The sequence below is a fragment of the Pholis gunnellus genome (genome assembly GCF_910591455.1).
Source record: "Pholis gunnellus genome assembly, chromosome: 8".
Taxonomy (NCBI): Eukaryota; Metazoa; Chordata; class Actinopteri; order Perciformes; family Pholidae; genus Pholis; species Pholis gunnellus.
Genome location: NC_136534.1, coordinates 16205419 through 16220266, shown reverse-complemented (window position 1 = coordinate 16220266; position 14848 = coordinate 16205419). Strand labels below are relative to the sequence as shown.

The 14848-nt window shown below is 41.6% G+C and overlaps 1 protein-coding gene across 2 annotated transcripts; it reads left to right on the top strand.

Annotated features, from left to right (window-relative positions):
- Positions 1 to 4101: 4101 nt before the first annotated feature.
- On the top strand, positions 4102 to 14772 carry tuft1a (tuftelin 1a). 2 transcript variants are annotated; one of them, XM_079164924.1, is made up of 12 exons: positions 4102 to 4294; positions 9223 to 9300; positions 10269 to 10370; positions 10468 to 10554; positions 10768 to 10818; positions 10960 to 11046; positions 12066 to 12176; positions 12324 to 12547; positions 12649 to 12754; positions 12850 to 12933; positions 13168 to 13262; positions 13691 to 14772. In XM_079164924.1, the coding sequence occupies exons 1-12, from the start codon at positions 4235 to 4237 to the stop codon at positions 13761 to 13763; spliced, it is 1158 nt and encodes a 385-aa protein (XP_079021050.1). In that variant the 5' UTR covers positions 4102 to 4234; the 3' UTR covers positions 13764 to 14772. The 2 variants fall into 2 exon arrangements, with proteins under 2 accessions (XP_079021050.1, XP_079021049.1); XM_079164923.1 differs by lacking the exon at positions 4102 to 4294 and having other exon boundaries at positions 9052 to 9300.
- The last annotated feature ends 76 nt before the right edge of the window (positions 14773 to 14848 follow it).

The following is a 14848-nucleotide window of genomic DNA, read 5'->3' as shown; positions in this document are numbered from 1 at the left end:
CCTTTCCCATGGTCCTGATATTGTGCCACCATATATGTTATTATTCATGCCTGAGCTTTCTATGGTGTCAAAATGTTCTGCTGTGAAAAAAGGTATTTGGATTTAGATGTATAGATTTCTGCAGCCACGCACGAGTGCCAGTGTTGTTGTTTTACCCTCTTATCTATTGTTGCAGAGTTATTTTTGTTCATCATAACTGAGATAAGCATCATGCAGGGCAGAAATACACGAGGCTCATGTGTTGATACAGGAGAGCCACATTCCCGTTTATGGACACATTCATACGTTCGTGTGAATATCTTACAAACCTGGATAAATAGTTCAGGCCTCTACTTCACCTGCTACACTTTCCCTGTAGCACAGCTTGTCCACTAACCAAACTAACAGGATCTACAGTGATACATACTGTACCCGACCATGCACGAAACCTAACTGCCAACAAAAGCTCTAACTAAATCTGACATTCAGTGTGTTGATGACAGCAACTTTGTTTTGTTTGAAAGAGAAGAGAACAAAATGTCTTCTGAGAGTTTGAGAATTTGCTCTACCAAGCGTGATGATTTACGTATAAAATCTGGATTTTGAATGAACTGTGATAAACATATATATATATATATACTAATCTGGTGTATTGATAGAAGAGGTCTGTCACTCCCATTTGTGGACGCATTCACAGTTTTACAGCTGTGGCTCAGTGAGAAGAGCAACCTTTAACCGCAGGGTTGGCGGTTCGATCCCCGGCTCCCACTGTCTGCACGTTGACGTGTCTTTGTGTGAGACGTTTAACCCCAAGTTGCTCCCTGTGTGCTTTACAGCAGCCCACTGCTCCTAATCCTGTTCAGGATTATGACGTGAGACGCAGGCAGTGTGTTGCTGCAAGCTGCACCGCAGGGCGAGACACGTTAGGAATGTGCAAGATCAACTTCTGTGGAAGGAAACTTCCACAGAAACGATAGATGAAGATATTTATAAAGTTAAAGCTGATGCCAGAACACCTGCAACTACTAATCCAACTCATCTTTAATTCTCAGAAAAATCTCTGTACGGTAACAAGGAATTAATCCACGCCTATAAGATTCATGCCAAAACATTTTTATGACTTCAGGCATTTGTTTTTCCTACATTTAAAGAAAGAGATGAAAGTCAGCACCCTGAGGGGAGACTTCACCAACTCCTGGGTTTTATGTATGTGTTTACGTCCTATTTGGCACACTGGCACACGTAACAAGATTGTGTTTGACTATTTTGAGACAACACAGTGTGTCTGCTCCTCAGAAGTGTTCTGGTCTGTTGCTGGTCTGTGTCAGACATACGGCACCTCCTGTGGTGCTATTGTGTGATTGATCTACAAAAGACCTGAAAAAGCCCCTTTTTCCTCTCCTGGTTGCCGGAAATTGAACACTAAAGTATTTACTTTGATACAAATATGTTGGCATGGAGTCACACATTCCATATTTCCTGTAGAACCAGATGCAGCGTCCGTGATACTACAACTCCCATTCAGTGTGACCAAACCTGTACAGTGGCAACATGTTGTGTACTGTACCTGCTTAGCTAGAAATTATGAGGGAACATACTTTCCAAGGGTGGGATTGGGTTCCCTTATAATTCCGGGTTTCAATGCACAACCCTGAGAGCTGTTTTTCCAAGAGCTGGGTGTGTTGTGTTTTGAAATCATGTGTTGCAAAGTCCTAGCGTACAAATATTTCCACATGCCACCTGCAGTAGTTCAGACATAGTGACAAAATGTTTGCATTATTTAATCTGCATTATATTTAAGGAGTGGTTAGTGCTAAATATATATACAGTATATCCTTGTGTTTAACAGTGTGATGTTCAGTCAGGGCCGTGTCCCAGATTTTTGAAATACTGAGGTCTTTAAAATGTTTAAATATTTGTATTTATAATCTAATTTGATTAGCTGGCTATTCAATTATATTCTGTTTATGTTTCTACTACTCACTTCAGGAAACTTATAAGAAATTATAAGGATCTTACGGACCTGTAAAGCAAAGTGCCTGTTTCATTCACATATATTCATTTCTTAATACTTTATTCTACCATGAATTATATTTGAGTGGAAAATTAAACAACATTAAAAAAATGTATTACGGTTGCCGAACCTCCCAAAGTCCCAAAGTGGGGCTCTGATGATGATAATAAAGGAGTGGAAAGAACTAGTATGTGACTACAGTTGTAGTGTCATCCTTTGTTTCGGGAAAGCAGCATCATCGTTTCACCACACACTGTATCTGTGTCACCATAGTGCACTTTTAACACTTTTTCCCACTCAACCAAAATATGAGCTATTTCTATCTCATACGCACTTTTGTTGAAATCATCTGATTTGATCTTTTACCTGTTGATGGTCTATTCTTTGATTCTGATCCTCTACTAAACAGTTGGGATTTCCATTTACAGTAAAACTGCACATTCAACAATCTCCTTACTTTTTCTCCCCTGAGAGGTGAAATAAAAGACATTTGATATTTATTCTTCTTGTGGTGTTGGACGGAGTGTGAACACTGGATTGTGACTCACGCCGTAGTCTCAGACTTGGATGTATGTAAACACACAGACCGCTCATAACTGTCTGATTTGTGGATCAGTCTGTCTGAGTGTGGTCACCTGTGGGATGTAAACACACTGTTATGACACATATTATGGTTTAGTACCTGGGACACATGATGACATACTGTAGTAAGGTGTGTTTGTTATAACCTCATTCCACTTGACAAAGCAACCAAACAACAACACCCTCTAAAGAGTGAACCACATTCTTGATTAGTAATCTATTGCAGTTACCTTGAAACATCACTGCACTTTTGGGATATTTCTTTTCATTAGTGTCTATTGAATATACTATAGCAACATTTCTTCACATGTGAAATGTTTCTATCTCCGCCTGTGTGTGAGTTGTTTCTTGCCCCTGTTTCAAGTTCACTTAGTGTCATCCCTTGTTTACCACCGTGAGCTGTTGTTTGCTTCTCAACAGCCATTAATGCTGTTAAGGTCTTTATCCAATTTGAGGTCTGTGTTGGCCTGGATAAGCCTGCAGAGAGACGCGTTCTGTTACTTGTGCTGTGTCAGCTTGTTCCTTTAAGTCGACCTCAGTCAACTCTGGAAATATGCCGCTTGTCATGTGTCACATTAATGCTGTGTAAACACTTAGAATAAATAACCAAAACATTCATATCACTGATTGATTTAATGTGGGGTTTTTTCATTGCTGTTGACAAGCACACTAAATCATTTTTTATTTTTCAACATGGTTTACATTCATTTTCCTTGGACTCTGCTTTATAGGTCACAGTGAGCGAGTCTGCATTTGCTTTCTGTTAAAGTTGCATTATCCTTTTTGTGGTTATACATTTATAAGTACAGACTGAACTGAAACGCACCATAAGGCAACATAATAAAACAAAACAGTAGCATGATGTTCACTGTGGTAGATGACTTATCTCTAGCAATGTCTCTGCAAATGAATCCTATAATATGTGGAATTTAGTGAAAGAATTAAAAACATGCAGGAAAAAAATATACAAACAAAAGAGTTATATTTGCAATGATTGTATATTAATTCTGTTGAAAGAACTGCTAATCCCACCTAATACACACTTTTAAAAAACACCCTTGACAGTGCTTTCAATCAGTGAATGTAATACCGTGTTTTCCATTGCTTTGTAAGCTAATAGGAGACACTTGAACGGGTTCAGTCCGGGGGTTAAACCTCTTGAATAAATAATGTAGGCCTTTTGGTAAACTGAGCAGTGTTTGCCCAACATCAAGCAGGAGTTGACCATCTACAGTCCAACTATGATCATTCTGCCTCACCCCTCAAACGCATTTGATCCAGTCTAATAATACAACCGCGATCACGGATGTATTGACCCAGAAGTACCGCAGGCAGCAGGTGAGTCCTCTTCCCCTCCCCTCACAGACATTCCGCGTACACCCAGATCCCTACTTGGCTGTTTCGGTCTGTTGGTGGGCGGGCTGGTTGTTGTGTCTCACTCCCGCAGTGACGTAATGAGAAAAGTTAGTACAATGTGCTAACAGGGGAGGAGACTCGCACACACGCGAGCACACCGGTCTGAAGACTAATAGCAGCAGCAGCAGCTCTACCGTGGACGAGCAGCAGAGAGACACACGGAGGGAGCTTTATACAGTTCACTTTTATTTATTTGTTTATTTATTCACTTGTTTGTTTGAGGAAGTTTTATTTCTGTCAAAGATGAACGGAATGTCGAGAAACATGTGCACATTTGAGGACATCAGAAATCAAGAGCATGGGGTAAGTTACTCGATATATTCACATGCTTCTTTTTCAATCAATTTGTGAATCATGCAGAAAACCAAAGGTTAACACCTCAGTCCTTCTTTTTGTCCACTCTGATTTGTGGAGCTGCTGGGTCCTTTTTTCAGATTCTAGATCTTTTAGTTTCTTCTCTCATTTTTCTTTACGTGACTCTTCTATTGGAGGCTCTGTGTGAATCTGTGGTTCTGCTCAGGCTTCATCTCCTCTAAGTGGTGTATTTACTATTAAGTCTCTGGCCTTGTTCTAATTAAAGTATTACCCCCCAACCCCCCCCCCCAAGTCCCAACACAGATACGAGTCCAGGTAACATCTGTGCCTGTCACAGTTGCCTTCTGCCCTCATCATTTAAGGGCTTACAGTTGCAGTTGTGACAGACACTGAAGGCAGCTCAGGAGACAAACCTTTAAACACTTGTCTTGTGCAGCATGTGCACCACCTGTGCATGATAAGTTGACTTAAGCAAGATTAAACATCACACTTTGCTAGATACTTGTACTGTAAATGAGTGATCAGCGGCTGCCCGTGTCATGTACAGTAGATAAGCTTTATCCTCCTCTGTATGCGGAAGCAGAGGTTTAATCATTTACCTCGCCTGGAAAAAAAAGCGAAACAGTTTTCCCGCTCTGTGGTTTATGAGTTTGCACAGCAACATGACACTTTCACCTTATCAGCAGCCTCCTGCGGAGCTCAATACCTGTCAGCAGCGACAGATCCACTGAGCTCGTATCAGATGAAATTCTCTAAAGAAGGGCAGTGAACATTCTGGGTGTGACTGAGTGTCATTAGAGCAGAATTTGAGAGCCAGATTTTGTGTCAATGGTCGACACTTAAATATCAGTTACTGTTGTCTTAACTGTACAAAAAGGTCAGAGTGTACAAAGGGCAGCGCCACTCACACAGCTAATAAACTGATTATTTCTCTGGAAGCAGTATGTGAAACTCGGCTTCTGTTTTATCTATAATACATTCTTAACATGCGACTGATAGCACATTTGCATGAGCTTCATACAGAAAACAAATTCATATTTATCACAGTCAAATAGCCACCCACCTACAGTTATTTACATGTCTGATAAGGTTCTTCAGGTCAGACTAAATGAACCGGCAGACATATTTCACCTCTACGTGTAACATTTCATGACTTATTAACAAGAAGAAGAAACCCTTCCTGTTTATCAGGCGGGGGGAGGTCAGTCCATAAGGATACATGAGGAGAGGGAATGTGCATTATGTAGCAGGGAAAGGTCTTCAGTGGGTGTTTTGTTGATAAGTGTGTTTTCAGAACAGCCAGGGCAGCACAGAAGGAACAGCCAGGCCTGGTTTTGACACAAATTGTTACTTACAACTTTATAATAGCAACCAAAGTCCAGCTATTATTTGGGAATAATTTGAAACTTGTGGTACAATTTGTCCTCCCTAAAACCGCAGTGTATTGAGAAGATCTTTTAAAACAATGCCACAATTATCCCTCCAGCCATTCAGATTCCCTGTGACTTAACACATTCCTTCTGTCTTTCCTCATCCTCAGACATCATCTCAGTCAGGAGTGTGTGACGATACTGGCTGGGAATGAGCCAAACATGACATATCCTAAATGCATCAATGTAGAGGAACCAATAGAATATGTCAGATCACACCTGGTTCGCACGCTACACAGAGCAGGAAAAACCACAAAGACAAAATAATTGAGAGGAAGACGATTGTTGAAATTAAAGTGCGAGTCTGCCCTGATGACATAATGACGCACATCCTGGACTATCTGTTTACCATCAACGTTCACCTGTTCAGGTTCTCACGTGATGTTAAACACACGCAAACCTCCCAAGGCTTCAGTTCACGCCTCAGTTTGTGTTTACCCTTTGACTTAACCCTTTAGTTTGTTCAGACTGCTGACTGACTAAAGGGGCGAGCTTTGACAGTCAAAAATACCCCTCACCATACCGGCAACTACACAGCTCAATACTAATACTAATACTAATTTAATCCCAAAACAGGATAAACTAGCGCTGCAACTAACAATCATTTCCATTATTGATTCATTTGTTAAACCTTTTCTAGATTAATCGATTAATCATTGAGCCAATGAAATGTCAAAGAATGGATAAAATCCCAATTTCCCAGAGACCAAAGTGACATTTCTGACTTGTTACGTCATTAACAATCATTTGCAACTTGTATAACTTCTCAAAACTCAAATGTACTGAGGAGTTTAGCAAGTTATGCTTATGATAAAAAAGGTCTTGTAGAAAAACATGTTTGTATATCTTATTCCTTGTATAAGTCAGGTAAAAAAATAAATCATGTGGGCACTGGTTTTGAAACATTACCTGCATCTCAACTATTCAGCCCGATCGGCTTACACCTGTAGCTGGACAGAAGACAAACGTGGCATCTGTGCAGCAGGTGTAGGAAAGCAGCACTTGTGGAATGCAGGCACAAGATGTGTTGCTGTTTATGGCCATGATGCCCGCTGCTGAACATCGGGTACTTTTCCTAAAGCGGTTCAGAGCTCTAAAAGACATGTTTGTCCCTAATTCTGCAGCTCTGTCTGTTTATCAGCAACGTTGCCAGGTTGGCAGTCACGTCTCAGTTAATTCAACTCGCTTGATTTCCAGGCCTCCTGACGCCAAAGTCCAAAACAAAAAGCGTCTTCATACCCTTAAAGCCTTTCAGTCCGGCTGTACCCCGTGATCTATTGTGCTCTTTGTCGGTGCACCCAGCAGTGCGGACGCTGTGTGTGTGCGTGCTTGGTTTCAGGTTTCTGCCCTGTTATAAAGGTAGTGTGTACTTTGTGTGTACTTTTATTGTGTGTATATCGGTGCGTGAATTTTCCCGTGTGTGTGTACGTGTGCGTGCATATGTCTCCTTCCATGAGCCCATCCAACTGGTCCCTTTGTCTGTGTCCCCGGGAAATCTAGTATTACAGGTTGTCTTTGAAGGTGGTATAGACAGCATTTTTGAGTGTGTGGATATAAAAGAGGGAAAAGGCAGAGAGACTAGCGTGTAAACAGTCGATGGCAGAGTCAGGATTAACGGAGTCTTTGTTTGGTTGTCTGTGAAGAGCCAGAGAAGTTGTATAATGATGGATTCCTTCTTAACAACCCTCTCACTGTTCTCTCCCCCCCCCCCCCCCCCCCCCCCCTTATAATGGCTGTGTTAGAGCTTTCAGGTACTTGTAATATGAGAGGAAAACATGTTGAACAAGTGGGGAATTTTTGGCTTTCAGTTTTGTTTGTCGTAGTTGGACCCCCACCCCAACTATCATGCTATTTCCTCTGCCTTTTTTATTGTTCGTTAAGAATTTCAGTCCCATCTGTCCCACTCTGCTTTCTCTTCCATTACGACTTCCTGAACAGATAACCAGCGACTCATAAAGGCTCTCTGTAGTCTATACAACACATGGCCTTTCTTTTATAACCTCTCTCTGCTCTTTATCTCTGCATTACACAACACAACCCAGTTCACTTCTCCTGCCTGGCTAATATCAAGGCTGGGACATTCTGCACATCAGACATGGTTTCTATGCAAAGGGAGAGATGCAGTACACACTTTGACTACCACTTCAAAGGTAAACTGCAAAAACAATTGAGTTTAAAGTAGTAAAAAAATCCTCACAATTGATATCTAGAAATGTTTGGCATATTTTATTTATTTTTCTGACTAAACAATGAATCGACTAATCGTTTCAGCTCTAGTTAAAAAAAAAAATCACTTAAAAGGGCCTTTTAATAGCTGTTCTGGAGCTTCCACTCACATCACATGATTTTCAGAGCATTTTAATCACACGGTTGGCGTGGATCCCAGCTCCTCCTGTCCGCATGTTGAAGTGTCCTTGAATGAGACACTGAACCCCAAGTTGCTATGGATGTACTGCAAATTATGTAACAAAAGAAAACAAAGAAATAAAAGTAATACTGTACAAAAGAGTCAAATATGGACAAACAAATGATGGCGCACACACAAGCCTCAGTTACCCTCTGCCAAACTTACTTATTAAGCTTAGGCCAGTGTAATATATCATCAATTAATCTGTTGTGTGTGTGTGTTCTTCCGTGAAATTGGTTTGCATGTGTGCACTTGTTTGTATTTAACCGCAAGAGAACATTGCAGCCATTTCTTCCTTGCCTGTCCCGTGTCTCAGAGCTGACATGGTTTAGACTCTATGAGGACACAGTGAATGCATTACGGAAATATAAAGGGAACAAGATTGTTTGGCTGGAATGAGGTTTAGACTGTCCCTGACCTCCTCTCCCTCACATCCTCATACTTATACTTGCACACACACTCACTGGGTATCACATTTAAGGGGGTTCCCTGTGCTGGAGGACACACACCCAGTCACATCCAGCTCAAGACTTTCCCCTCCTGCGACTAAAGAACACAGCTCGGAAGGTTCGTGTGTCTTGCTTTCTGAAAGCGTTTTTTTAGCACTTGTTTTGCCTCGGACTGACTCTTCCCTCTCACATTGTTGGAGTGCCAGAGTTTATCGCTACTGTGAGGATTCTGTTTCCATGGAAATGTTCTGTCTTGCTTGACATTACATTATCTGCCCACTTTCCCAGAAATCCAGCCTCTGCTTCCAATTGGCTGTGAGCGCCTGGAGAGTTTCCGCCTAAAGTCCCTCTGACGTCCACAGCACACAATTTAATTCAAACAATCTGTCCCTGTGCAGCTGTGAACAACTTTTGCTTTTGCTTTTTTCTGACGCTCGTACTGACTCTCTCTTACTGGTTACTCTCTCCCTCCTCTTGTTTCTGTCAGTGAGTATGACTCAGTCTCTCCTCCTCTTTTCTTTTTCTTCCCCTCAACGCCTCAAAATAGTCCCCAGTCAGTCTCTCCATCACATAACGGTCTCTTTGTGGATTCACTTCATCGTCTCATTTCTTCGTTGCCTTTTTTTTCAGGAGGGGTGCAGGCGACTGCGGCTCACACTGCACGACCAGAGGCAGGCGGCTCAGAGCACGGAGCACCACAGGGACAAGGTAAGAACTTCCTGCACCTGATAACTTGGGTTATAACCTGGACTGTAACACCAGTGCAGAGAGGGAAGGAGATAGAGGAGAGTAGCAATGCAAAGAGTTGTACGTAATAACAATTATCACTGTTTTAAATGCAATGGTTTGGACAATTGAGGGTTTATTATATTATGCTTTATATATATATATATATATATTTACTTTTCATCTTTAATAGAAGACACTCAGCCGGATTTGTTGTAAGACAAAGGGAGAATGATCTGTGATTTCTTTGGAGGAGAAAAAACCCCAGCAGCAACAGTAGCACTGTTTTCCTTGGAGGTGAAGGTGCTATCATTCAGGCCATATTTGGATCTGAAAGTTCAGTCAGTTAAACGTCCCGATGATCCTCAGAGCTGCCCTTCCTCCACACAAGTATCGCGGCATATCCCTAAACACAAACTGCACAGAGACTCAAACAGCTCTGCGTTTTTAATACCATGGTTTTAACACAAACCACTCAAAATGTTTCAAGACAACCAATGGTTTCCCCAAAAACAGTGCCAAAGTTAGATTAAACATTTTTAAAAAACGGACCACCAGAGCAGCCGAGTTGCATAAGGTCTCCCCACCTTCTTCTGTGTGTCTCTGCTAATGGTTTAGTCTGAATACTACTTCCAAAGAAGCACCAGATAGTTATGGGTTCGTCTACATATTATAGAGACTCGCAGTCTGTCACACGCAAACAGTGATCATTTTCTCAGGAGAAGTATGTATTCAGTTTAATAACATTGTTCATAATGATTTTTAAACAGATGTATTCCTGACTGTTCTTCCAAATGTTGTGTTGCAATATCCTTCAGGAACATGCTCCAACTCCCCTTCTCTTCCAGCGTTAGCAAAACACAGTGACGATGTTTGGAAATGTATCACACCCATCCTGACGCAACACTGTGCATGCCGCACTGTTAACTCCTCTGCTCTCTAACCTCCAGCCAATTGGACGTGCGTATGCGCTGGTGCAGCCGGCCACTGACAGGACATCTCTGAACCCTGAACCGGTCAAATCTAAAGAGGAGCAGGTGGAAGTTATCAAGGTGGGTGTGGCACATCATTGGCTGTTTCTTTTGAAGAAATAAATGGTGTGTGTTTGTTTCACGGTCCCGTGTTTAACATCCGTGTTCGTCTGTCCAGGTTTATCTAGAGTCCCGCAAACAAGAGCAGCATAAACACCAGCAGAGCCTGAAGATGCTGTCAGACGAGGTTACCCAGATACAGGAGGTCAGTCTCTGGACAGTGTCTTCTTTAGCTCTGACGCTCATTTGAAACCCACACACAGTCTGTCCACCCCGTCTCCTGGATCATGTAACAATTTGCATATTTGCAGCATGTAAATTCCTGTTTTGTCTTGTGTTCATCACTTCATAGAGAACATACACATGTCAAAACATTATAAAATATGTGTAACTCATGATATGTCTGTATTTCACACAGGTGAGGTATTGCCTGAAGACGCTGAGGGAGCAGATGGCAGCCAAAAACAAGGTAGGTGTAATTCAAGCTGCTTTGTTGTGCCCTTTGCCATTGTTAACCTTACATCCTGTGTGCTTAATGGCATTTCCTCAACCTCTTTCGTCCACGTCTTTCACTCTTTCCTGGCTGACTTCCTCCTTTTCTCTTTTCCAGCCACTCACAAACGGGTGGAAAGTTGGTCTTCCCTTCAGAAAGAGCGCCTCGTCGTCCACAAACGGAGGACCCAAAGCCGACGCACAGGTGAACATTCAAAGTTAATAAATGATAATAATCTCGCATGCATATCATAGCCGCAGTCCACCGTCTTGTGTTTTTCATCCGGACAATGTGTGTTTCGTGCGATGCCTGTAAAGCGATCCCCTGCCAGAGGCACACAGGTAGAAGGAAGTATAAAGTTAAACACTGAGACAAACAGAGATGAGAAATAGGAGAAAAACACAGGAGTAAAATTACAGCAAGAGTGTGAATATGCTATAGCACCCCAGGGTGTATTACAATGTGTGAGAGAGCAGTTCCAGCACACACTGTTCCTCTCCCTACATGTGTTATTGTTTTCAGACCCGCCTCATTGTTCCCAGCATTCCACAGATACCTCTCCTTTAATAGTTTTGTTGCTGTCTTTGAGTCACACACGTTTAGCAACCACTAGTACTATCTGTGCGTCAGTAATGTTGTGTACAAATACAAACAGAGCTGGCACCATTGTGTTTGGTTCAATAGTTTTTATGCCAATTATAGCATTTAGCTGTGACTCACGCTGTGGCTCACTCACAGCAGCGTTGCAGAAATTAGGAGGACAACGCTGGTCATGACCCAACTGCTCCGGACACACCTGTTTTCTTATGACAGCCAAATCCACTGAGCTCCAATGAAACAAAAACAAGATTTTACATTTATCATCATGAAAGCATCTATCTGTCTATCGATCCATCTTGGATTGTTGTTTCTTGGCCATTCCTGTGTACAGTTTACGATATAAAGTTGTATTGTTTTACAACATTAAATAATAATAATAGTAGGTGTGGCTGTTTTTGAGACCGATTAACAGGAAATGCCCTTTAGGTCAAGGTGAAAACAGATCTTGACAAAGCGATCTAAATTATTACAAATATAAAATACCTGTTTCATGTAAGTATTCATCCCCTTCAAGTCAGAATTTATCTCTAAATTCTCGGCTGGATTAAGATCTGGACTCTGACTCTGACACACACATTACAGTATCGCTCCGCTAATCTAACACTACATTCTGTCTCTTTTAGGAAGCAGATGAAGAAGCCGAGAGAGCCAAGCTGAGGGAGGTCAGTAAGCGCTTATATGCACAGCTACAGGAAGCAGAAAAGAAACACCAAGAGGACAAAGAGAGGCTGCAGGTAACACACATATACAGAGCTTATGTTTTACATGCATAATGAATCATCACAAATAATGTACACTGCATTTTGGTTGCACTGAAACAGTACTACAATTTCAACTAAAGTAATGAAGTGTCCCGTCTTTTTTCTCCCTGCCTCTTCCAGGCTGAAAGCCGCAGGCTGAGAGAGTCTCTCAGCGACGAGGAGGAGAAGTTGAAGATAACTGAAGAAGCCAGCGTGAGGAAAGACTTGCGCATAGACGAGCTCCAGAGGCTGCTGGGAGGGATGGAGCAGGAGAGCTCCACCCTGCGAGAGGCAATACGCAGCCGCGAGGACGAAATGCGCGAATTGCGCAAGATCAGAGAGGAGGGCCAGAAAGGGGAGCAGAGGTCAGACAACACAAACACATTAACAGCGTGAATGATTGTCTCCCAATCAGTGACAGATAGATCACGTGTCGCGCGTTCTAACTCTCTGCGTGTATTTTTAGGACTGAGCAGTTGGAGAGGGAGGTGGCTATTCTCAAAGAAAAGATCCACCATCTGGATGACATGCTGAAAAGCCAGCAAAGGAAAGTCCGACACATGATTGAACAGGTGAGGCGCACATGTGTGAGACTCTGTAAAGCAAACACATTGTCTCTGTTCATATTTGTGCAGGATTTACTGACTGTGTGTTTTTTCGTCTTTAGCTCCAGAACTCTCGCATGGTGATCCAGGAGAGGGACCGCGTGATCAAAGAGCTAGAGGAGAAAGTTTCTTTTTTGGAGGCTGAGGTGAGTTCTGCTTATTGTCTTCTCATATAAAGAATATTTTATGGCTCAGCAGTAAAATTTAGAATAAAGAGTCGCGGTTAATGGAAGAGATGGACGGGAGACAGGAAATCAAATATCTCTAGATAGCGAGGAGATATGAAAGGGAAGGAGATGCAACCACTGTCTGTTTTGTGGCCACATTAATTATTTATTTTGGTGTTATGTGGACTGACCCCTGATCTCCTGTTTGTGCAGAACCGAGAGATGCATGACCAGATGGATTACTTCCTGGGAGGACAACGGTCAAATTCCTACCTTTCATCAGAGCGCAACCCCCAGATCGTCTACAGGTAACTTATTTTGCACTTCCTCTTAATATTCTTTACACCCACAAACCTTGCAAATGTGCCAGACCTACAGGGCCTATTCTTGCCCAAGCAGGGTTTGCAGGTTTATTTGAATTTAAACTTTGCAAATTTGGTGGAACAGGTCCCAAAATACAGTACAAGCAAACACACATGAAATATTCACCTATAGAGTTAGCATCACACTGGTTCCCTTAACAAAAAGCCAATGGGATTTTCCCATTAGTTTTTGGATTATTGCAGAAAATAAGCTCTGTGACAAACAAAAGTTTATGATGCTTACATGTTTTCTTCAGCAATATTCACAAATGAACGCCACTTTTATGATTTTTTTAAGCATGAATACAATCGGCAAAAGTAAAAAGCTAATGTTAGCTACAAACAACTCATGTCTCTTCCTCTTGTCCCCTCAGTAAACCAATCAAGCCGTCCAACTCATCCAACAAACCACTCCCTTTCATCAGAGTCATCGAGATCAAGTCATGAAGAGACTGCAGAACAGAAAAAGACCACAATTGTGAAGAACCACCAAATCTTTGCAATGCAGACTAAAACTGAACAGCAGCTCTACGACCACATCTGATCGCTTTAACATGTGTGGTGTCAGAGTTGAGCTTCCTCGACTGAAACTACAACACTTAAACCACAAACACTCTTGAAGGAAACCGTACGTGACGTTTGGCGGCACACACGCACGGAAGCTTGCTGTGCGTCTGTGCATAGCTAATTAATGTCCGTGTGTGTGTCAGCTTTAATGTAGATGCATTAAGCGTACTGATTCAGCTGATGTGCATTTGAAGTTTATAAATACTATTCATAAATACTGCGTACTTAATGCGAGTGTTATCTTGTGCTGCCCTGTTTTGAATAGCTTTTTAGACCTTTGGCGTTGTTGTATCAAAGCAGAACGGTTGCGCAAAGTGCAGGATGACAGACGTTTTGCCAAAGTGGGTTATGACATTTATAAAGCTTATATACAGTTGTGTAGAAAACCTAGCTAACAAAGCTAAAAGTTTCATGTAAAAAACGTTAACCAGATGATCTACTTCCTGTGTAATCATTAGTTACTTACCCGTGACTCTGTTCACTTTGCTGAGTGAACTGGAAGATGCTTAACATGTGAATACTGACTATAGTTTGTATAAGGTCAACACCCTGTGATGTTTTTAAATGATGATATGGATTTAAGCCCCAAACAACAATGTGGCACTTCATAAAACTGTGAGGAAGCAGAAGGAAGAAATATGATTTCAAAGCAGTGTCGCTATTCTACATATTTCCTGTAAAGCATTTCAGTCTCCTCACAGCTTGTTTCGTACACACTTTTAATGAATGTGATTTAATGTTTTAATTTCTACCTAACAACTTTCTCCTTTGTATTTATTTATATATTAAAAAAACGTTTAGACCGACTGTGTGAGGATTTTTTATGGAGTACATTTGAATCGCTTACTGTATTTGTTTGTGGTTCTCAGAATAAATTACTGAAAATGAATGTAATGCTTCTTTTGTTACTAAAATGAAGCAAGCTTTAAGAACTTTTAAGAAGATTACTGTGAAGGAGCGCCCTC